At 39.9% G+C, this 24,422-nt stretch overlaps 1 protein-coding gene across 1 annotated transcript in view; it reads left to right on the top strand.

The window, feature by feature from the left end:
* The window catches only part of LOC137620454 (microtubule-associated protein futsch-like), a 150,973-nt gene that overhangs the window by 112,627 nt on the left and 13,924 nt on the right, over positions 1-24,422 (top strand). Inside the window, exons 12-14 of the mRNA XM_068350611.1 lie at positions 26-232; positions 11,263-11,474; positions 13,165-13,353. Of these exons, the coding sequence (XP_068206712.1) occupies positions 26-232; positions 11,263-11,474; positions 13,165-13,353 (608 nt within the window). The remainder of the gene's footprint in view (positions 1-25; positions 233-11,262; positions 11,475-13,164; positions 13,354-24,422) is intronic.

Here is a 24,422-nt window from a genome sequence, read left to right as displayed (position 1 = left end):
CCATACCCCCCCCCCCTTCCAACAGAATCCGACAAGACAGTAACGGTGAGCCGTGATTCTGGCGAGTTCGGCTTTCGAATCCATGGCTCCCGACCTGTGGTTGTGTCGGCGATCGAACCCGATACCCCGGCGGAGACGTCGGGCCTGGAAGTCGGGGACATCATCATCAACATCAACGGCGCTAACGTCCTGGACGCCTCGCACTCCGACGTCGTCAGATTGGCCCACGCAGGTGAGTCAGGTTTCGGCAGGAGGCGTTATAATTTTTTTTAATGAGGCGCATTTGCACCGACTCGCAGCGGTGCCCTTTTAAGCTCGGAATTGTTTCCTGCTATCTGATTGGTTAAAATTATATTGTACAATCAATCAGCGATCGGGAAACTGTTCCGAGCTTAAAGGGCACCGCTGCGAGTCGGTGCAAATCTGCCTCACTTGAAAGAATTGACAATAGTTTTTCGTTGGTTGGAAGATGTGATTTAGAGCGTGATGATCTGGCTTATATGTGCGTTTGCTTTTTTTTTTTTTTTATAGTTTATAGGTATTGAAAAGAGTATCGGATTTACTAGTGGTTATGTATATATATATATATATATATATATGGTGTGTGTGTATATATATACAGTATATGTATATATATATATATATATATACATATATATATATATATATATATATACACAGTATACTGTATATAAGCTATAAGCCATAATGAAACTATAATTTTTTTGTTATAAATCGAGAAGAAACTTATATTTACTGTACTTCGGACGTCGAAAGAATAACATGGCGTCTGTGAAGGAAAACATAATTCGACTGCAAATTAATCCCAATAAAAATTTAATTAGTCATTTGCTTAACCTTTTTTTCCCAGCCGTTTTACAGGGCGTAACTAGACTCCCAGTGACTGGAAATCGGTCATCGCCTGTTTTGTCTTCGGCCTGGAAGCTTCGTGGTATTTTTTTTTTCATTTGTCCAGACACTTTCATTAATCTGCACTACGATAGATTTTTATATAAAAAGTAGATAACGTTTAGAATCACTAGTCATAGTTAAGTCAGTAGCAATAATAGAAACAGGAAGAGTAGTGTTAAATGAACATTGAAGATTTAAGATCAATTTGTTACAATTTAGTACGAAAAGAAACAAGGGTTTACTAAGGAAAGTGGATTTTAGTGATGGAATTGGGGTAAAAATCGTATACAAAGAATTTATTTTCGGAAAGCGTCAAAAAAATAGTAAACAGTATCTTTGAATAGTGCTCTAAATGAAATATACATCCACCTTCATGTTGATTAAAGGACTAACAAGACATTTATATATACAGAACGATTTCCTAATTGTGTCGTTTCTGTTGACGGAAAAAACAAATTTGTTTACTAGTGCCGAAACTATTCGCCAACAAGCTATTCCTCGTAGTAAATTCATTAATGGTCAATTAAAATCCTTTCCTATTAATAGAATAGGATTGATTTATTGTGAGGATATATTGTGTTGAGCTTGGGATTCCATTATGATCCATAACTTCTTGTACAATACCAAACTATTAAGCCTACTCTCCATCTTCCTCATTTATCTGGGAATTTAGTCATTAGTCCTTTTAAAATGACACAGGAGAAAGAGACATGGCAAAACATGTTGCATTTTATATTTATTTTTGACAAAATATTTATAATATATATTGTAGGAAAACTAGAATTTCTTGTTTTCTGATTCGATAATGTGGATTTGACAATGAGCGCGGTGTGAAATTCGAAATACTCATAATGCCTTGTAAAGAGTATTATTATTATTATTATTATTATTATTATTATTATTATTATTATTATTATTATTATTATTATTATTATCCTAAGCTAAGCTGGAAAAGCGAGTTGCTACAAGCCCAAGGGCTCCAACAAGGGAAATAGCCCAGTGAGTAAAGGAAATAAGGAAATAAACGACATGGAAAATAATGAACAATTAAAATAGAATATTTTAAACAGTAAAAAGATAAAAACATATTTCATATTTAAACTATTAAAAGATTTATGTCAGCCTGTTCAACATAAAAACTTGCTGCAAGTTTGAACTTTTGAAGTTGCACCGATTAAACTACCTGATTAGGAAGGACCAGAAAAGCATAATTTAGAGTCAAGTAACTTAAATTGAATAAAACACCATGTCATGTCTGAACACATGTCATGTCTGAAGATCTTGGGTATTAAAAATCCACAATTATATGCGTTGTATATCTAAAAAATAGCAGGAGCTTTCACACTTTTTTACAAAGTGCCTCGCTGAAGAGGCACCTTGTAAAAGGTGCAAAATCTGCTATTTTTAAATATACGACGCATATAATTGTAGATTTTTAATACCCAAGTAAAGTAACTTGTCAAGATAACTTTAAGGCTAAGCAATTGAGCTCCAATTTTTTAGTCCTCTGTGTAGGCCTACTCGGTAGTCTTGATGGGTAGATTTTGATGGGAAGCAAAAAATTTAGTCTAATTTCTTTGATAGCGTTGGCTGTTTGAAATAATACTCTAGAAAAATAATATTCAATGTTTTTTTATATATACCTTAGAGGAACATTTGTTTCATTATTAGGATATTAGAAATAGTTTCACACGAGAAACTTACATTTTCACAAAGTATAATTTTAAATGTCAATCTAAGTTGCTCGCTTTTTATGAAATGTTAATATCTATGTTTATGTGACCGTTAGTAAATATATATCATTTTCATTTCGTTTTTATATCTGTGAACAAAAAGAGTATTAATGACTGAAAAGATTCTGAAATATGTCATGAACGACAGAGGTTTACAATAAGGCCAAGGCACAGATAGAGTTAGATATAAATGATGATTGTTCTTTTTTTTTTAATATGAACTTGTATTTAAACGGCAATGAGAGAGTTTGAGTTCATTTTTTAAATTTAGTGCTTTTTAGTAGAGGAATTAAGAAAGTACGAATTAACTGAATAAATTGTGAAATGCTCAAAAACCGTTAAATGGTTTAGAACTCAACAGTCCTGTTCGTACCCACAGTTTTATCAGATGAAAGTCAAATTGCCATTAAATCTTCTAAATAGAAGCTTGGCAAAACTTATATCTGCAAAAAGAACATATAATTGTCTTTTTGGCGCTCAAGATGAAAGGAACGTTAGGCCAATCCAAATGTCGTTTGCCCGAAATTCTCCACTAACAAGCCTTACTTGAAAAGTAAGGATCTCTTGGTAGTCGTTCAGAACAATTAGGTGTCACCTAAGTTTTTTTTTTTTCACGGCGAAAGAGGAGAGTTAATGTCTTTAGTACCTCATGTGGTTCACTAAATTTCGAAATAGATTGATGTACTTCCCTCAAGTTCCCTCTTGGAGACATCTTGAGGTGATGGTGTCATGGTGGTGAAGTTGAAACTGAAGGGGAAGGTGGAAAAAAATGGCTGTTGTAGAACAACATCCGTGAACATATGAAGTACATATTACCCTGTAATACAGTACAATAGAACCACCAAGTTTTTTTTTGTCAGGTGGGTCAAATTTTATTATTTATTTTTCAACCACTTCTAGACCTACCGCCACTTAGATTTATATATCAAACGAAACCATGGACTTCACTTTTTTAAAGTGAAAGTACTTAAATTTGATTACTTACTGGCGGAGCAAATGGTAAGAATGACCGAAAACAGACTTAGGTGTCAATCATAAGGTAAAGAATTATTTGTGATTTACTTTTAGAATTTGTGACCTGGGTAGGGGATCCGTGTGTTTTGCCCCCTGGGTAGGTCTGGAACCTGAGCAGGTTTCTGGCCCCTCGGCTAGGTATGTGACCTGGGAACTATTATTATTATTATTATTATTATTATTGCTATCCAAGCTACAACCCTATTTGGAAAAGCAAGATGCTATAAGCCCAGGGGCTCCAATAGGGAAAAATAGCCCAGTGAGGAAAGGAAATAAGGAAATAAATAACTGAAGAGAACAAATTAACAATAAATCATTCTAAAAAAAGTAATGTCAAAAGAGATATATCATATATAAACTATTAACAACGTCAACAACAAAAATGTCATATATAAACTATAAAAAGACTCATGTCCGTCTGGTCAACAAAAAAGCATTTGCTCCAACTTTGAACTTTTGAAGTTCTACTGATTAAACTACCCGATTAGGAAGATCATTCCACAACTTGGTTAGGTTAGGTGTGTGTGATAGGGTCTGTGGCATTTTAGGAATCGCAAAAGTGTTAAATAACCAAGTTTTTTTTTCTGTTTTCGCCCACCCAAAGTCCCAGGTTCCCACCTGCGTTCGTCAGGAATTGGGTGATAATGGAAAAACTATTTGATTGCGATGAAAATAAAGGTCAATGCTTTTATGTAAGATGGGGGGAGAAATCTTAGGTCCGAAATTCCCTCCGGGGAAATAACAATTACAGTGCATTAGTTAACCTCTGAGAGAAGAATTGTTTGGTAATTTCAGTGTTTTCAGGTGGAAGAGGACAGGGGAATATGTAAAGAATAGGCCAGGCTATTAGGTGTATGTGTAGGCAAAGGGAAAAGGGAACCGTAACCAGAGTGAAGGATCCAATGTAATATTGTCTGGCCAGTCAAAAGACCCAATAACTCTCTAGTGGTAGTATCTCTACGGGTGGCTAGTGCCCTGGCCAACTTACGGTACTTTTTGGTAGTTATGCTAACTAGCTATTCCTTAATATCTTGGACAGCTTATTGATCCGTATTTTTTACATCAATAAACTCAATATTAGAAAATTTAAAACTTTCAAATCTACCACAATTTATGGTAAACTTTGACATTTTATGAGTGTTTGGAACCACTTTAAACTTTTTGTGAAAATTTGCATGTACTGTATAGGATCATCAGCACACTTTCATTGTATTTTAAAATATTTTTTTATTCAGTTTAGCTTATATTGATCTTGGAAAAGCTGTATTTGTTCTCATTTTTTATCTTCCATGACAAGTAAAGTTTTTCCATATAGTTGGTCCAGCTCGTTACTTTGTGGAGAGATAGTAGTGTAATTCACTAATGGTAATAAAATTCACTGTACAGTATCAGATTAGCTTCATCACTTAATAGGGCAGATATCTTATTATAAAAACGTCAGACTTCCAAAGTTATAGCTATTACAGTATGTATCTGCGGGCTTTATGTTGAACAAGTATCTTCAGTTTTATCTACATAAGTTATTTTCTCTCTTTTTTTCCTCTTAACAAAACATATAGATGTGAAATAGGTACAATAGAATAGAATGCACAAGCACAAAAAGAATAATTCCCAATATTGCTTGTTAGACTTATTTGCATGATAACTACAGAAACCGAGTATATTATCAATTGATTACTGTGGCTGGTTACCATCATCCGGCATCAAGAGAGAGTATCATTGCACATTGCAAGTAAGGGAGCAGATAATCCTTATTGAATGCACCTTGTCATCACTTCTCTAGAAAATTGTAGAATCCAAAATCTGGAAGGTCACCACTACCTGGTTCTCGTCTTGCTTCTAGTAAATGTTGTATAATTCCTGAAGGTTGGCCTATGGGCTTTTCAACTATCCAAAGATTTCTTTTGGCTGTATTTTATGTCACATTCCCTATTGGTTGTCCTGTCCAATCAACATTCAGTTTGTAAATATTTTCTCCATGTAATAAAGGTTCAAAATTTAGTATTACTGTCTTTATTCCAATACTGTACTGTACAGCATTTCCTTTCAATCAACTTTTAAATGTTCTGGCACTGTATACAAACCTTACGCTTTTTATGTAGGAATAATATTAGCCATTAAAGCTTTTGCGATGTTTAACCTCCCTCTGCTAGTTATTGGAGGGGGATAGCAGGGTTAGACCAATCCTGCTTACACCAGCAATGGTAAGCAACCGTCATTTTTTATTTCAGCTCGGTAGAGTTAAGACATACTGTACTCTTGTTTTCCTGTTAGAACCTTTTAACCGGCTTACGATTAAAATCAACTGGCCTAAAGTTTAAGAAATAAATCATGAATTATAAGATTCGATGGTTTTATTCCTTACGGGAAATCAGGTTATGCATTACCCTCCTACCGTAACCTGACATAGGTAGTCTACCCTCAATCCTTTATTCCCGGCAGTTCCTTCCTAACATGTATTAAGAATACTTAGACTTAGACTCTGAAACTTTGCACAAGCGAATCTGAGGAAGAAGGAAGTCTTATTGTGAACATTGATCAATGTTCTCCAATCAAATTCCAGTTGCTGCACTCAAGAATTCATGCAGTTGGTGTCAGAACGACAAAGAATTGATCATAAACTGAAGGTGGCTATCACAATTGCAACCATGCAACATGTTTATGAGGAATATTATCCCTATAAGAAACTGGCTTATATATTTTTGTTTGATAAGTTGAAGAAAGAATTGGAAGGAGATTGGTACACCCATGGCGACAGCCTTTGGCTGGTACTGTGCAGTCGTTGCAAGGAACAGAATCTGTGATGTTTGGATATGTATCCCGAGAGGAAAATTACACAGAGGAGGGTGACAGAAAGTTGAGCAAAAGGTTTATAGATAATTTGGCCAGAAACATTCGCGCTACACTCATATGTTTGTCCTGCCTTGGCAGTCTGTGTTGCTGGTTTGTAGATGGACCTGAACTTACAATTACCTGTCAGACAGTGGATTGAAGATATGTCTCGGTCTTGCCCCTCAGAAGTAGTTGTGTGCGATCGGTCGTTAGTGACTGGTATCTTGCTTGACAGCTATTGCTAAGGAGATTCGCTACAATACCATCTTCCTCTAGAGAGTACTGGCCATTCCTGGTGTTACCGATCCTCAGGTATACTTACACGACCAACTCCCATTAGATTGAAGGCAGTTGGAGGACAGGCTTCCCCACTACAGAGTAGTTGCTTGCAACTGGTTGCATGACTCAACAGCGATTGACCTTTCACTTGAGCGTCAAGGTTCCTTGTTTCTCTCAATTGAACTTGCCAACCCTTCGGCTGGAGCAACAGACACAATCCTTGGGAGGTGTTGGTTACCTTACTGGGTACAGTAGTTAGCTGGGCAAGTAGCCCAGAGCCCATCTGAGTTTCCGATAAGTTGGAAGGGAAAACTATTTTTCCCCTGGATATGTTGCTGGTACAACCTGTTTCCCTCAGCTTTACTTGCCTTTCAAGAGCTAATACTTCCTTATGTAGGACCACATAACGCTATCTGCCAGGCTTCTGTGGGAGGCAGGTCGTACGAGAGTACTCTGGCCCGTGCCACTTGGGCATGAGCACAAACCCGTGTCTCGCAGTGTGTTGCGCACCCATTCACCAAGCACTAGCAAGGTGGGTGGGTGAGCTCCTCTGCCTGACAGAGGTCTGCATGCAACCTAGGACTTCGTGATATCTTTAGATCTCTAGGTAGTACCCGAGATGCACATTGAATAGATAGATATACCAGTTCAAGAGGCTATGCTTCGGCTTGTCTACAGCACCTCAGGTGTTCACTTGGGTGATTACCCTGGTGTCCACCTGTGTTCACATGAATGGCATTCGTTTGCATCATTATCTAAATGATTGCCTAGTTCTAGCAGATTCGAGGGAGACCCTTCTCCTCCAAAACAGGCTTCTTACCGTTTGCCAGGATCTGGGGATTGTGGTAAATTACAAGAAGTCACACCTGCAACCTTCTCATGAGATGGTATATCTAGGGATGGAAATCATAATTAAACTAAGCAAAGTTTTCCCGTCTGAGTAACAAATAGACTGAGCGGGTGCTCAATCCTTTTTCATGTGAGACAAGTTGCCAGCAGGAATGGCTACTGGGACATCTAACTTCCCTAGAGAAGTTGATTCCCAATGGCCATCTACGCATTCGTTTTCTACAGTGGCAACTGAAAAAGAAAATATAGTGAGGACCTTTTGAATGTGCAAATTGTGTACTGTAATTACATTTGTAAATGTTGAATTTAGAAGATATTACGAAGTGACTGAAAACCAAGAATATAATTTTGTTATAACACGATATAAATGATTTCCTAAGCTTTATAATTAAGCATCACAGAGCTAAAAACTAAATTATCGTGCTTCTATATGCGATTCAACTTGACAGTAAATAAAATATGAAACAAGTATTTCAAACAAAACTATTGAAATTAGTATGCTAATTGGAAAATGATAGATCAAGTAATAGTTGTTTCTTTAGGAAATACAAAATATCCTTGCTAGTAAGCCCCTAATCAGCTGATTTGGAAAGCATAAACGTAAACTATGGGAAAAATTATATTCCGCTATATTTTTATTTACAGTACAAAGACAATACTAAAATGTAAATAATACATGCATTATTATTGGATACAGTTAAATGCAACACCAGTTTAATCAGAATCCAGTTTATTTCAAATGTAGCTGTAATTTTTTACCACAAGTAAATGGATGTACAGTTTGAATAATGACGGTGTGAGGGCTGTGAGTCTGAGTCAGCAAGAGCTTGGACAAGCTGAGTGGAGAGAGGGAAGAGACACAAAGCAAGCCAATGCAAAGGAGCGCAGGCTATTTGGAATCTTGATGCCGTAAGATTTTTTATTTAATAGGTATTGCAGTTTTCTGTGTTGCATATAAGCAAAATCACAAAGTATAAACTCGTGTAAAGCACAGGCTGACTGTAGTAGGCTCTCAATGGTCTTTGAAACAACAGTTAGCTCTGGGACAAAATAGATGTGTATGTAATCTCCCCCTTATGCCTTCTAAGGAAGCTTCTAAACAAAGTCAGGACATTTGAAGATATCTCAATGATCCTAGTAGCTCCATTGTGGCAACATGCAGAATGGTTTCCGGACCTTTGGCATCTGCTCACAGTAGGCACAGAGAGAACTTTCTCCACACATGTGGAGATCTTCCATTAATTGATTCTCTCTGCAAATTAAAGCTTTTCAAGACCAGTTGCAAAGAGAATGGCAGGATACCTCCAGGACTTGTCTGCCTCAGTATTCAGGCAAAGTGGTCCATCTTTTATGGTTGGTGTCATGAATGTGGTATCTCTACACTCAGTGCCCCTATTCCAACGATAGCGAAGTTTTCGGTATACTGTGCCTCAGGGAGGAAAAACTTTGTTCGGTGTCAGCAGTAGAAGGCTATCACTAGGCTTTAAGGCTTGTTTTTAAGCTGAATGGAATTAACGTTTTCCCTCACGGAATTGTCTCTCCTCATACTGAACTTCGAGCACACATGCCCTCAGTCGGAAGTCAGGCCACCATCTTTGAACATAGCGAAGCACAGTACTATGCTCACTGAAAGGGGCACCTTACGAACCTCTTCGTCAAGTATTAGATTGTAACTTGACCCTGAAGACGGTCTTTCTCCTAGTCCTGGCCTGTGTCAAGAGAGTCAGCGAGTGACATGGTCTGTCCTATGACATCGCTCATTCAAGGGGATAGGGGCAAGTGATACTCTGTTTCAACCCTGAGTTTGTAGCTAAGACTCAAAATTTGGTTGAAGCGCATCCTAGATTTGGGCTCTTCTAGATTGAGTCTCTCCATTCTGTAAGAGATGACCCAGACTAACGGGTACTCTGCCCTGTTAGGACACTGAGGAAATACTTGAAAAGAACCTCCAGAGCACGCCCTCAGATCAGCAGGGTCTTTGTGAGTATGGGGAGAGCCATGAAGATTACAAAGAACTCTTCTTGGACCAGACAGGTAATCGAGAAAGCCATACATCCAGGCTCCTCATTGCCTAGTCGTTGTGCCCGTGCTCACAACACGAGGGATTTCAGCACATTCCTGGTGTTCAAATCTAATTTCTCTGTGATGCAGGTTTTGCAAGCAGGCATGTGGAAGCGACAAACAACGTTCACCGCCCACTACCTGCAAGTCATAGCCCACAACTAGCAGTTGGTTGAGAGCAGATGTTACCCCCGAGTCAGTCTAGTATGAATGTGTGAGTGTCTGGCCACTTCATATTTCACCCTCCTCTCTTGGGGTGCAGCGTCCAAAGAACTTTGCAAGCTGACCTTCTCTGACTGTAGGTGGGTACCATGCCCTTTGCATAGCCTGATATACTGTATTTTTATATATTTATGTACCAGTTCTCCAAGCGAGGGGGAGTCGGGCAATGTCTAGGTTAAGTTAGGAGCTTAGTAAGGAGCTTGGCTCCAAAATTACGCTTACCTGGTCAAATCACATTGCTAAATTCTACACCTAACACAGATTGCCGAGCCCATCATCCTACAAGGATCACAAGGTGTCAAGGTGCCCTCTAAAACAGCTCATGTGAAGCAGTGTCACCCTGGGTCAGTAACCAACCAGTTAGTTTTAGGTTTTCTACCCACCATGGAGTGAGTCTCCTACGTAAAGAGCATAAGGTTTGTATATAGTGCCGGAGCAAATGACAAATTTGAAATCATTTTTATTTTTCCACTGGAGCTCTTTACACATACTGTACTGATCCTGCCATCACCTCACCCCTGAACCTTCCACAATTGCAAAGTGATGGTTGTTTACTTGTGCTGGTGTGAGCGGGTAGGTTGGCCTACCCCCCGCTACCTCCTCCGCTAACTAGCTTTATCGGCTAGTTTCGGTTATCGCTGAAATAATACTTCCACGTAAAATGCTCCAGGTTTTTACAGTTAGGAAAGATATAAAATATTGCAAATGTGCCATTTTACCCATTCTCATCTTTTATATCTTTTACCCCTTGTACATCTCTCATCATCTCTTTCCTGAACATTTTATTTCATCAGGTGGCTGTATCAAATTTCCGTTTACATTTCGCCAAAATCTTCCTTTACCTTTGCCATCTGAAATTTATCCTTCCACCTCATTTAACTGTAAAACTCTGCATCCTTTTCCTGCTTGTTCTTGACTAGAATTTTGAAGGTTCTCTCCTCATCAATTGTCTTTGTACATGTTCCACCTCTCTCTCAACTTACATTTTCAAGCAGTACAGCCCATACTTCCTGTTTTGTTTTGTCACCCTTAATTATTGCAAAAGGAAGAAAAAAACACAGGAAGGGTAACTTGGTGAATTTATTCCTCTAAGATGGTTTTAACCAATGTTGTATGATCTGACAAGCAAAATCCCCCCCCCCTCCATTTTAAAGTACAAATTTGTTTTTATAAATGAATATAAGATTATTCATTGTTATGAACCATTTCATAAAATGATTTCATATCTGTATTTATTATTGTTTTTAGTTATAAAATGCCTATTGTTTATGCACGATAGTTATAGCATTGGTACACAGTACTTAATGCTGTAGCATAAGTTTAAGTTCTTTTCTTCACTAATCAATAATTTCTTCCTCAGGCTGTGACACACTGCGTCTAGAAGTAGCCAGAACCTGTGATGTGCTGACGCCATTAGTAACCCAAGACCCAACCCCGCTATGTGCCGGATACCTGTACAAACTCGGAGGCGCCCACCACCCACCCGGTTCCACGACGATCTCCAGAACGTGGCACAGACGATGGTTTGCTCTCAAGAGGGATCACTGCCTGTACTACTTTAAGTCGGAAATGGTTTGTAACATGTAAAGTAATTTTTGAAGCATAGGAAGGTGGATACTAAAGATATTTCACGTTAACGCATGAGAGGTCAAATTAACTCTTCCTTACCTGGCTGAGAACTTCACCACTTCTTCCACAAGCAATGAATTAATTTGTATATGCCTGTACTAAATGCATTTAATCAAAATTTAATTAGTATACAGTACTGTAAATACTTTATAGTGTTTTTTTATGAAATTTAAGGAGGGCTTTTTATGTATTCCCAGGCTTGTTAATGGTGAATGTGGGGAGGATAGGTTTCTGAAGTCTAGGGTTATATTATCTTGAAGATTCAGCTGATTTGAATTAAAATTTCTTTGAACATATGATAGTACCCCTTTCATACCTTCTTATGAAGTTTTATTAATTAAAATTATAGTAGTTTGATTATATAAGGTGGGCTTAAACCTATTTAAAAGTTGGAGGGGAGACCCTATGTTTTAAGGAATGTACTGAATAAAACCAAAGGAAGCCAATATTGCATTAAACTACATCCATATAAGCAGCCATTTAGCTGGTACAAATGGAATTTTAAATTTTGAATGCATCAATTACAATAATACTGATTCTTCCAGTGCCCTCAACTATCAGTCTGAACTTTCATTGGTATCAATGGTTTTTATATTTAACCTTAAGGATATTTCTGCCTTCACCTGCCAATTGGCTGTTTGTGTGGAAGCAGCCTTATACTGACACCATACTCCAGAGGCCTAGTCCAGAATTTGTGCTGTTGTGGTATGAAGTCAATTAGAAAAGGTTTCCTATTTACCCTTTCATTCTTAAAATCATTGTATTGATAGTTATTAGTAAAGGTTGGCAAAGGTACTTTGGAAAAGGTCTGAATTGATTCGAAAGCCTACATTAATATTCAAGATATATAGTGTACATGTGTTAAAAGTTACATAACAAGGTTGAAAGTTAATGATAACAGGATTTTGAATATAAATGCTGAGACTTGTTAGGTATGTGCTTAAAAGTACAGTAGTACTGTTTATTTATTTTGTTATTCTATTCAGTTTAGTTTTTTTCTGGTATTTACTCATCAGACTAATATCATGTTAAACAGTGCACTGACTGTATTTTTTATCAGTACACTTCAAAGTAAGCTGGTAAAAGGCTATTTTAATTTTGATCTTTAACTGCCAAGCTAATCTATAAAAAGCCTAACCTAATCTACCGTGGAAGTTATTCATTATCAATATAATCCTGCCGCTCTGCATTTGAAGACCGGGTCGTATGTTCAGCTGGACATAATGCCACTAGATCTTTGGAATACTGTGTAGGTCTTACCTAATAAACCTGCTATAATTTCACCCATATATTCATACTTTGTGCTGTAAGTAATCTGTATGATCATTAACTTTACAGTACATGTTGACCAAAACATTTTACATTCATCATTTATAAAAACAAAATATGATACATTTGCAAAAGCATATTTTAATATGGAAAAATATGCCATTTTGATGACTTCAATTAGCTATCCAAATCACTTTCTATTAAATTATGCATAAGTAATTATTTAAACCCCAATGAATTATTGCTGAAATTGTATAATATAAGCGCTGCAGGACAGCACCTTAACCTTGTACTAATTAAATTATGTATACTGTAATGACTTAGTTAATGATCTTCACCCTAAATTGAATTAACCTTCCAACAGGAGCAGCATCCGCTCGGAGCAGTCCACCTACTAGATTACAGTGTCCATGCCTTAGCAGATGGAGGCAAACCTTATTCCTTCACAGTGGCTAAGTTTGGTGGTATGACATTACACCTCGCAGCTCATACAGAGGATGCTAGGAACCGCTGGGGTCAGGTCATAACGGAAGCGGCAGCCAGGGCAGCTCAGGTTAGTACCTCGATCTATGAATAACTGTCAAAGAATTATTTCTATATAGGATTTTTTTTTTTTTTTACTACAAAAAATGTTGAACACAAATTTTCTATGATGCTAAACTCTTTCATTTGTTTTTATGCTCTTTTACCGTGTTAATTATGAGGCACTTTTAAAACAGTGATTATAATATTTAAGTATTATCGAGTGATTACTTTACTTGAATAACATTTGGGTATTTTAAATGACATGTAATGGTTATTTTCAATAGGTTACCCTGACTTTCACAGCATTATAATGACCCCTATTCTGTGGATGTTTCTGTTTCCACAGCATAAAGCTGTTAATTCTTCATCTGGTGCTTTGAAAAACTAGATAGTTTGGTAGAAATAATCATTGTTTAGCTTCCAAGAAGATACCCTCTAGCTAATGGTCTTGGATTAGTGATGACATGGCTTAAGCTTATTTTCACCCAGGCTGCCTATTTAAGATTCTAGTATCTGAGTGAGAATATGATTAGATGAAATGATATATATATGAAGCTCTAAAAGTAGTTCTCTTTCTTGTACTAGAAGAATAATGAAGCTACTCTTTAAGAATAACCGTATGGTGCGGTATGGTTTGGTAATACACTTCACATATGTGATGAGGAGCAGCTAGGAATTTTTGGCTACTTAGAGCCTTCTTGTGTTTAAGTGTTCTTAAATGTCTTCCAAAGGTGATAAAAGTACTTAACTCTCCCAAAAATAGTTATTATTTTATGAAATGGAATCTGGTGCTGATAGGAAAGTATTAATGGGCACATGGCATGATCAGCGCCTTTACTTGTATTAAGAAATAAACGGTTTGCAATCATGGTTCAGGAAATTTCATTAAAGACTCGACGGAAAGCCACCAAAGAAATGAAGAGCTTATCCAAGTGTTGCGCAGTTGACATACTAGTTGTTGAGCTGAAGTGATATCTCTCCATCTCAGACCCAGTCATGAGAGCAAAGACAAAGATGTTTTCTAATGATATGAAAATCTTTGCGCTCTGTGTTCAATTCTTCAAGGGATTCGGGAACTTAAGGTCTGTCATGGAATCAGATAATTGGAAAACACTGGTGTGGGCCTTCCACTTGAACAATTATCAGGCAAACATAAAACTAAAGATCAAATGGGGTGACAAAGAACTGGAAAATCCCCTTCCCAGTTTACTTAAGTGTCACCCTTAACTGAACACTCTCCTTCAAAGAGTACACAAATAAAAGGAAACTTAAAGTAGCAGCTAGGAACAATCTCCTCTGCAAACTTTCCATCTGCAGTTGGGAACAGATTCCGAGACCGATACAAACAGCCCCAGCACTTTGTTACTCTACTGTGTAGTACTGTGCACCAGTGTGGGCAAGGTCATGCCATGTGCATAAGGTAGATCCAAAGCTAAATTAAGTCCTGTTGGATTATTACTGGTATCATAAAATAAACACACCTACCATCTTTATATGTAAAATATCCAGTATCCCAACACCCAATATCTGAAGAGAAACCCTATAAAAAACTGAAAAGAATAAACATTTTAATGACCCTGAGCATTCATTCCACAATTCATCAAGAAGTAAGGCGAAGGTTAAAATCCTGCAAAAGCTTCTCGTCAGTGGATGGACTAGAACCAATCCCAGAAGCTGCTCACAGGCTAGAGAAGTGGCACGAAAGTGACCGATGGCCATCCAACGAGACACTGCCCGCCTAAACAAAGGCATACCCAAAGGAACAGCACTCACCAGGAAGGACTGGGTAACCCTGAATAGAACAAGGGTAAAAGTGGACAAAACTGGAGATAACCACCACAAATGGGGATTATCCACTAACCATGAATGCCTATGTGAGGCAACAGCACAATTAATGGAACACTTCCTACAATGGTACCCATTGGGCCTTCATTCCTCAAATCAAGACGTCAGAGAGAGAAACGTCAATGCCCTCTTGTGGGTTCAACATTGGCACGGTAAGGTAGGATGATGACGACCATAGGAAGTTACTTGTGAAAGTGGGTCGGCCAATGTTGATGCTGCTAAATGCTATAGTGAGTGCTTTAAAGAGCACATTTTTGGGAATTTCCTAAATCAAAGCCAGCCAGATCAATGCCAATGATTATTTCAATTTGTTCCTACACTGATACAAACCCTCATTCTTTACTATAGGAGATATTCTAGCGCGAACTGGAAAATACGGCAGAAAATCCTTAACAAGGTCTTTAACGACCGGGCAGGTAGTTATCCACCTGTTAGCAGTGGGGGACCGCCGGTCAATTGAATTCTAGCTGTCGCAGTGGTAACACCACTGCTCCTGCTTTTCTTTGACTGGCAGACTAGCCTTTCTTTTTTGTGTTTTTGATTAATTCTTTTTCTTTGTTAGATGTGATGCCCTCTATTATGAGGAAGTGTCCCTGGGTGCCCTTGAAATCCTGTGGCACCTTTATGTCGCCACCGGAGGTGAATCCTCATTCCCTATGCCCTGGGTGCAGAGGTCATAGGTGTTCTGAAGGCTCCCCCTGCCAAGTATGTAGTGAGTGGTCGCCCTCTCAGTGGGAGAAGTTTGAGAAGAGGAGGAAGAAGAAATCCAGGAATGACTCGTTACCTCCAGGTTAGCTTTTGTAAGGTAAGGAGTCTCGGGCCTCTTCTTCGGCCTCTCGTTCTCTCCCTTCAGACTCTTCCTTGCCTCCCTTCTCCGGGGGGAAGTCAAGGAAAAGTGGCACCATTGATTTAACCCCCATTCCTCTTGGTCAGGCGGATCCTGTTGCCGCCTCTAGTGGGGCAATGTTTTCCGCCACCGTGAATGACTCCGTTACCGCTTCCATTCCAGATCATGTACGAGCGGTATGGCCTTCCCTTAGACTTCCTGGTTCTCCTTCAGAGGAAGTTTGGAACCAGTTCCTCGTGGGCAAGGTTGTGCCTCAGGTCCCTTCTGGTTGGAACCCTCGGGAGTTCTGGACCTCACCTACCTCCCGTCAACTCAGTCGGCACCCGCTGAAGTTTCAGTGGATGTAGTAACTTCAGCTCCTGCGGAGCCTACTTCTCACACTGTTTGCGCTTCTTCAAAACATCGCAGTACCTCCTCCTCGTCATTGTCCTCGCCCTCTTCGGAGGCTAGGAGGGAGAGAGAGAAGAGGAAAAGGAGAGCTCGCTCTCCTTTGCCTTACACGTTCTCGCCGGAGAGACAGGCGATATAAGAAGAGACATCATCGTTCTCGCTCTTCCTTGCCTTCTCTTCATGAGACGTCTCGCCTCGAGACTAGAAGCACTCTCGTCGCAAACCTAAGAAGAGCGCTTCCTCTCGTCATTGTTCTGCCTCGCTGTCGCCTTCCTCTCACAAGGGATCATCTAAGCGCTTCAAGAAAAAGAGCGCTACGTTATGTTCTCGCTCTTTGTCACAAGAGAGCTCTTCAAAGCGTAATAAGCTCTCCCTTAAGAGAAGCGCTTCCCACAATTTTTCATCTAATCGCGCCTGGAGCGCGACCAAGGGCAAAGCGCGCCCTGACCTCAATCCTCTCCCTCACATATTAGTTTGAATGTCTCCAATCGCTCTAGGAAAGTCAGAAAGAACGCTTCTCTTTGTTTTTGCTCCTTATCTTCAGAGAAAGATTGCTCTCGCCCTTCGACTTCTCGATCTCGCAAGTCTCCGGTCATACACTCGCGGGGTCAGTCTCCTAAGACCAGAATTGAACTTCCCTGGTCTGTTCACACTGCAGGCCGTCTGAGGAAGGTCTCGCAGGCGGTCTTGGGAGAAACGGGTTCCCTGAAGTCTCAGGGATCCCATAAACTTTTGCAATTCCCGTTTATGAGGCAAAAGTGCTTTTACAAGGTCAGAGACACCAACCCTTCTCTGACCTTGGATCCCCGCACATCAAGGCTCACACCTGGCTGCTCCTCGGAGAGACTCTACTCTTCCAGTCTCTTTCTCAGCCACAAAAGCTTCGGCAATGGAAGCCGCTTCAATGTCCCTTCTGGAGGATTTATCTTGGTTTGACACGTGTTCTGGTACAGTCGGCTACCTCGCGAGTCATGAGGACCTGTGAAACCAAGACTCCTTGTAGTCCCTACAGGAAGTCCTAGCTGCTGGGGCTAAGACAATGAACTTCCTAACCACTACAACAGCGACCATTTGGGGCAATTGGGCTCTCAAAAGGAGGGAATCAGTAGTTTCCAGACTTCATAGGAGCATCAGTAAGGCCAAGAGATCAGATTTGAGAAACTTGGACCTTCTACAACCTCTCTTCTTTCCTAAGTAAGCAGTTTCCTCTACCTTAGATACTTGGAGGAAAGAAACGCAGGACACTGCGATGCAAAAGGCTGCCAACTCCACAACCTAAGGCCACAATCGCGGCTCCACTTCCAGTCAAGAGTCTCAGCCGCCCCTCCTTTGTAGCTAAACCTATGGGCAGAGGAAAGTTGGCTCCTCCCAAGGCTAAGGGCAGAGGGATGACCCCTAGACAGAAATAGGGTCTCGATTCCCCCCTTACAGTGCGTAGGGGGGATGCCTGCAGGGGAGGTGGAGGAGGTGGAAAGCTATGGGGGGACATGCAATGGACCATCAAGTTCTTCGTTGGGGGTACAGCATCCCCTTCATAGGCTTTCCTCCTCCTCTAATTCCTCCTCCGATCTTGTTCTCCCAGGTCCCTCGGGATCGCGGGAAACAGCAGGCCCTAGCTCAGGAAATCCAGAGCATGCTTCTAAAGGGTGCCATCCAACAGGTCCCCAACACCTACCCGGGGTTTTTCAGTCACCTCTTTTTGGTAGAAAAAGCCTGGGGTGGTTGGAGACCAGTTATTGATCTCTCTACCTTAAATCAGATGTGAAGCAGACTCCATTCAAAATGAAGACATCAGCCTCCGTGATCCAAGCGGTGCGTCCAGGAGACTTTATGGCATCTGTGGACTTGAAAGACATATTTCCAAGTACCAATTCATCGCTCAACTCGGAAATTCCTGCGCTTTGTGGTTCAGGGTCGAAGCTTCGAGTTCAAAGTACTATGCTTCGGCCTCTCAACCGCCCCACAGGTGTTTACAAGGGTTTTTGAACTAGTTTCCTCCTGGGCACACAAGCATGCAATACGCCTGCAAAGGTATCTGGGCAATTGGCTACTCCTGGCCTCCTCCAGAGAACATGCTCTGGATCACCTGAGAAGGCTTCTCAACCTTTGCAAGGATCTGGGGATTCTTGTAAATGTAGAGAAGTCTTGCTTGATTCCAACAAGTCATGAACTATCCGGGGATGTCCATCAACACCCAGGTAGGGAGTCTCCCCTTCAGAAGACAGACTTCTGAGACTGGAACAATCCATCGCCCAACTCTTGTCTCCACTGCCTCCTCCAGCCATTTTGTGGCAGAGTCTTCTGGGCCATCTTTCCTCCCTGGAAAAACTAGTTCCAGGTGGAAGATCAAGAATGCGAAATCTCCAGTGGCATCTGAAGATCCATTGGTCCCAAGAGAACGATTCCCCATTCTTGCCAGTGGAGGTTCCAACTCTTATGCTACAAGATCTTCAGTGGTGGTCAGCCAGAGAGAATACCCAGATGGGCATTCCTCTCCAAAGCCCCAATCCGAAGTTGAAACTTTTCAGATACTTCGCTACGAGGCTGGGGTTCCCACCTAGGCCCGAAGTCTGGTCTCAGATATAGCAAACTCTTCATATAAATCACCTGGAATTTTTAGCAGCCTGGAAAGGCCTAAAATACTCTGTAGAAGATTTACAAGGACTAGAGGTGGTGCTGATGAGCGACAAATCCACGACCGTCTCGTATATCAACAAGCAAGGGGGTACTCTGGCAAGAGACCTCTTGTCTTCTAGCAGTACAGATTTGCCAGTGAGCGGAAGGACACGACATTTCTCTCACACCCAGGTTTATTCCGGGTCGGAGAAACAGCGTGGCGGATCAACTAAGCAGGCATCACCAAGTGTTGAGTGGCGAATGGTCTTTGGATCTTCGAGTAGCGAAGGCAGTAATAACTTTGTGGAGTTTCCCCACAATAGACCTGTTCGCCACTTCTCTAAATGTGAAGCTTCCCCGCTACGGTTCTCCAGTTCCAGATCATCAGGCAGCGCCCCAGGACGGCCTTCAACATTCTTGGGACAACCTGGACGCATACGCTTTTCCACCCTTTTGCCCGCCGAGAAGGGTGATCAACAAACTCAGGACTTCCCGGAACTGCAATCTAACCCTAATAGCTCTGACATGGCCAAGCAGAGAATGGTATGCAGACCTTGTTTCCCTTCTGGTTCAGGTTCCAAGGTTTTTTCCTATGGAACCCCTTCTGCTGACGCAGCCACACAGTGGTGTCCCCCACGTGAGAATTCCCTTGCTGAAGCTTCATGCCTGGAGGCTGTCCAGTCACTCCTCAGACGCATAGGCTTTTTAGAGAGAGTGGCTGAGCACATACCCAGGCACCTGCGCCAACTTTCCCCAAACCTCTACCAAGCAAGATGGAGAGTGTTTGCAGCTTGGTGTAGAGGGCGAGGCGTGTCTTCACTCGATCCCTCTCGTCCTTTAGTGGCGGACATCCTTTTGTACCTTGGAGGAAAAGCTCCTCTCAGTCTCGGCGATTAAGGGCTATCGCTCAGCCTTGAGCCTCATCTGTAGACTGTGAGGGGTTGACCTTTCCGCCTCGGAAGATATCGCCTTGTTGATTCGAGGTTTTGAGAGATCTTGCCCCCAGTTGAGATTAGAACACCACCTTGGGACGTGCCTTTGGTCTTATGTTCCTTGAATGGTCCGCCCTATGAGCCCTTAAATAGGGCCTCAGACTACTTTCTGACCCTTAAGACCATCTTCCTGGTTGTTCTGGCTTCGGCTAAAAGGGTCAGTGAGCTACATGGACTGTCTCACGACGTCACCCGTTCTAGGGGATAGGGGGAAGTCTCTCTCAACTTCGTACGAGGCTTTGTGGCTAAGACTCGGACTCCTTCAACTGCTGATGAGAGGTTTCGAGAATTTCAATTTTCCAGCCTCACTAAGGTAACAAAGGATACAGACCAGTTGTACCCAGTCAGGGTGCCAAGGAAATACCTGAAGCGCACCAGACCTTTCAGACCACGTCTCCGTCATCTCTTCCTTAGTACCAACAAGGTAAAGAAGAGAACCTCTCGCAACAGCATCTTTTTCTGGCTCAAGAAAGTTATTGCGAGGGCTATTCACGGAGACCCAGAGGCAGCACAACCCAAAGGCCATCAAGTTAGGGGAGTGGCTGCCTCACTGGCGTTTAAGAGAAATTTCTGTCTCCCAAGTCTTAAGAGCTGGGGTCTGGAAATACCAATCTACATTCACCACTCACTATTTGAGTGACGTGACACATAGGTCTCTAGACACCTTTTCTATAGGGCCTATTGTGGCAGGTCAACAGGTGCTGTAGCTTCCTTGCACCCTTTCAGAGGACAGTAGACATTGGTTGAGGATCCTGTCTTACACTAGGTATTAAGGACATCCATCTATTTTCTTTGTTTTCTTCTCCCTCTCATCTGGGGATCCTAGTCTGTAGCCAGTTTCAGCTGGACTCGCCAAGGGAAATAAGGTATGAAACTCATCTGATTCCTCTCACAGGGTATAAGTTATACTCGTGGTCACGAGGTTTCCCCTTCTCAAGGGCGGGGGAATCTCAAGTATGAAGGGGTTAGAGTCGAATGTTCCTGACCCACTTCACCCTGAAACATTTGTTTCCACAAAGCTACAAACTTTCAGTCGTGCTAAGATTATGGGGGTCTACAAAGAAAGAAGATTTACTGGGGATTTTTTCTTCAAGAGAGAGTAGTCTGAGTACTATCTTCCCTATGAATAGGGAACTCCTTGGCCACCCTAGCCTCAGGACTAAGTCTCCTATAGGGAAGAATGAGGGTTTGTATCAGTGTAGGAACAAATGACTAACTTATAACAGAGTTTGTATTTTTCCTAATATACAAACCCGAATTCTTGACACAAATCTTCCCTCCATCACGGCCCCTTGAATAGTCCCAGCTAGAATCCGATTGAAGGTAAACAGTAGCTATCGACTGGCAGTCCCCCACCGCTAACAGGTGGATAACTACCTGCCCGGTCGTTAATTACCTTGTTAAGGTTTTTCTGCCGTATTTTCCAGCTCGCGCTAGAATATCTCCTATAGTAAAGAATTCGGGTTTGTGTGTTAGGAAAAATACAAACTCTGTTATAAGTTGTCATTTTTTAGGAATTTCCTAAATCAAAGTCAGCCAGATCAATACTAATGATGGGTCTATTTTTCAATAGTATTTTTTGAAGTACTGTACAAGTGACTGATGAAGTATGCCAACACCCTTACTTCTCTATAATTTAGGAACCTTCGGAATTTAAAAATTTTCAAAATTTCTCGAGTTCACCATAAATGTTCTGGATGTGGGTATAATTCAGCTTTGTATTTACAATGTTCCAGTTAGGGGTTGAAACATATGAATGAAACCATAGAATCATTATACAAAATCTTATCCCTATTTATGATTTGGTAAGGTCTGTTTTAGTATATTTCTGTGTTGGCATACATGTTCAAATCACACAAAGAACTCTGTAAAATATGACAGCGTTCCCCCCTCGGACTCCCACCCACAATGCTAACAAAACTCCAGTAATGCAGGTTGTTGACACAAGAATTTTTTTTTCATATATTCCTTTTTTCTTAACCATCATTTCTTCAAAATATCATCATGTCTTGAATATATTATTCATGCTGCTTTTGACCGTCCAGTAAGGCTTAAACAGTTGCCAATAGATTTGAAAGAGTAGTTGGATTTTAAATTTGAAACTTGAGCCACAAGGTGCCAAGGATGGAAGGCCATCTGATGCTGAGGTGCCATGGTTTGGTGAAACCTTACATTTGCACTAGTAGATAAGATTTAAAAAGGGGCGGGACATCATTAGGGAATAAAGAAAGCAAGAATGAATGACTAAAAGGGTAGATTGATAGTAGGATTAGCATTATTATCACTGCTTGCTGTATTGTTCATTGTTCTTATGAGTAAAAGTTAGCTTACTGTCATTATTTCCATTTATTGACATTCTACGCAGTATTTGTTTTGTTTTTACGTGCACAGTCCCTATTTCCAATCCTGTGAAATGCCCAAAACAGGAATTCTACAGTTTTTTCTTTTGACATCAGAAATAAGTTTTTTGTTTATCGTATACCTTATAATCATACATTATAGAATACTTCGTGTCAAAGGAAACAAATGGACTTTTTCATTATATTTCTGTATAATGTTGAGTCTATTATTACTGACATGTACTGTAGTTTTATATCTTTCGATGGCCATTGATTGTGGAAATATTGCAGAATAACATGGTCACTTCAATTAATATAAAGTTTATTTACACATAAATTCAGTGCTTCCCCATTACAGTTTTTAGAGAAAATGATAAAAACAAATTTCTGAAAAATTAGTCTATAATCACTTCACAATGAATAGAAAGAATATTTTGCATATTTAGAGTGAAATACTAGAAAATAGAGCAAATTTTTGAAAAATATATTCTTTAATCAGCAGTAAAACAAAGAAACATGATAATGTAGAGTAGATTATTATGAAGTGAGTATGTATATCCAATAGTGACAAATTTCTTATATAGTACTGAAGTCGGATCCACTGCCTCTTAGTGAAGGGGTAACGTAGGCCTAACTTATCTGGCGCTAATAATAATACCGTATATACTCGTGTAATGTTCGATTTTTGAAGGCCTATTTTTCAGTTAAAAAAGTAAGGGTCGAACATTACACGAGATATATATTTGAAAAAGTAAAAATTTCTGGCCTACCGGTAGGTAAACGTATGCTAGGCTTACGCAAAAATTACCCTAGGCTATGCTACCTACCGGTAGGTAATCGTAGGCTATGCTTACACGTATATAAGGTTACCTACTGGTAGGTAAACATAGGCTAGGCCTATATATACAGTACTAACCATGTTCATTTAACACCAGACATATTATTAGCATGGATTTTATTTCCTAAACCATCATAAATAGTTTTTTTCCGCTACGAGTAATGACTTTACCATAACGCAGCAGGTATGAAGCTAGCAAACTGTCGGGTTGCGTATGTTATAACATGATATGGTTAATGAAAAAATAAGGCTCATTTTATTTTACTTGGTATTGTATATTAATTGATATTAATAATAAACCACAAAAAATTTTCTTAATTGAATCCACATTTTTTTTCTCCAAGTTCGAACGCTAGTTTCGGTAACTCCAAACATTTTTACGGCTTGAATGTTATTTGTCGTTTCAGCGGACAACGGCTGCAATAATTTGAAGCTTGAATTTTGCAGTAAATTTTTTATATTTCTTGGTAGACATCTTGATAGGTTAATTCTTATTCATATATATTGAGGAAAAAAAATGATTAGCATAACGGGTAATTATAATCACCGTAATTACCTGAAATTACCGGTAATGGTAATTTGTTACTCAAAACGATGAACTAATTTTGTTTGCTACTTGTAGTGTTTGCTTGTTTTTGAAAACTATTAGGCGGTGATGATAATCGGCTGTTTGCAACTGAAGTGTTCGCTAGAAAATGTATGCTGAATACTCAATTGTTATTGTAAACAGATGTTAGTATTTAGGTGTTCCGATTTGTTTTATACATTTGTTTGTCGCACTTAGGAATAACCCTTACTTTGTTGGTAATTATGGTATGCTGGAAATAAAAGACCTCTAGCCTACTGCCAAAATCAAGACTCGAACATTACATGAGGTATATGATGAATTCATGATTTTGAAGGCAAAATAGGGGGGTCGAACATTACACGAAGTCGAACATTACACGAGTATATACGGTAATAATAATTATTATTATTATTATTATTATTATTATTATTATTATTATTATTATTATTATTATTATTATTATTATTATTATTATTATTATTGCTACCTAAGCTACAACCCTAGTTGGAAAAGCAGGATGCTATAAGCCCTAGGGCTCCACCAGGGAAAAAACCCAGAGAGAACAGGAAATAAATAAACTACAGTTGAAGTAATGAATATAAAATGTTTTAAGAACACTAACAACATTAAAATAGATCTTTCATATATGAACTATAAAAACT

Source organism: Palaemon carinicauda, chromosome 27 (assembly GCF_036898095.1).
Source record: "Palaemon carinicauda isolate YSFRI2023 chromosome 27, ASM3689809v2, whole genome shotgun sequence".
In the NCBI taxonomy this organism is placed as follows: domain Eukaryota; kingdom Metazoa; phylum Arthropoda; class Malacostraca; order Decapoda; family Palaemonidae; genus Palaemon; species Palaemon carinicauda.
The sequence above is the reverse complement of the archived record's forward strand: the minus strand, read 5'-3'. Positions and strand labels throughout refer to the sequence as shown.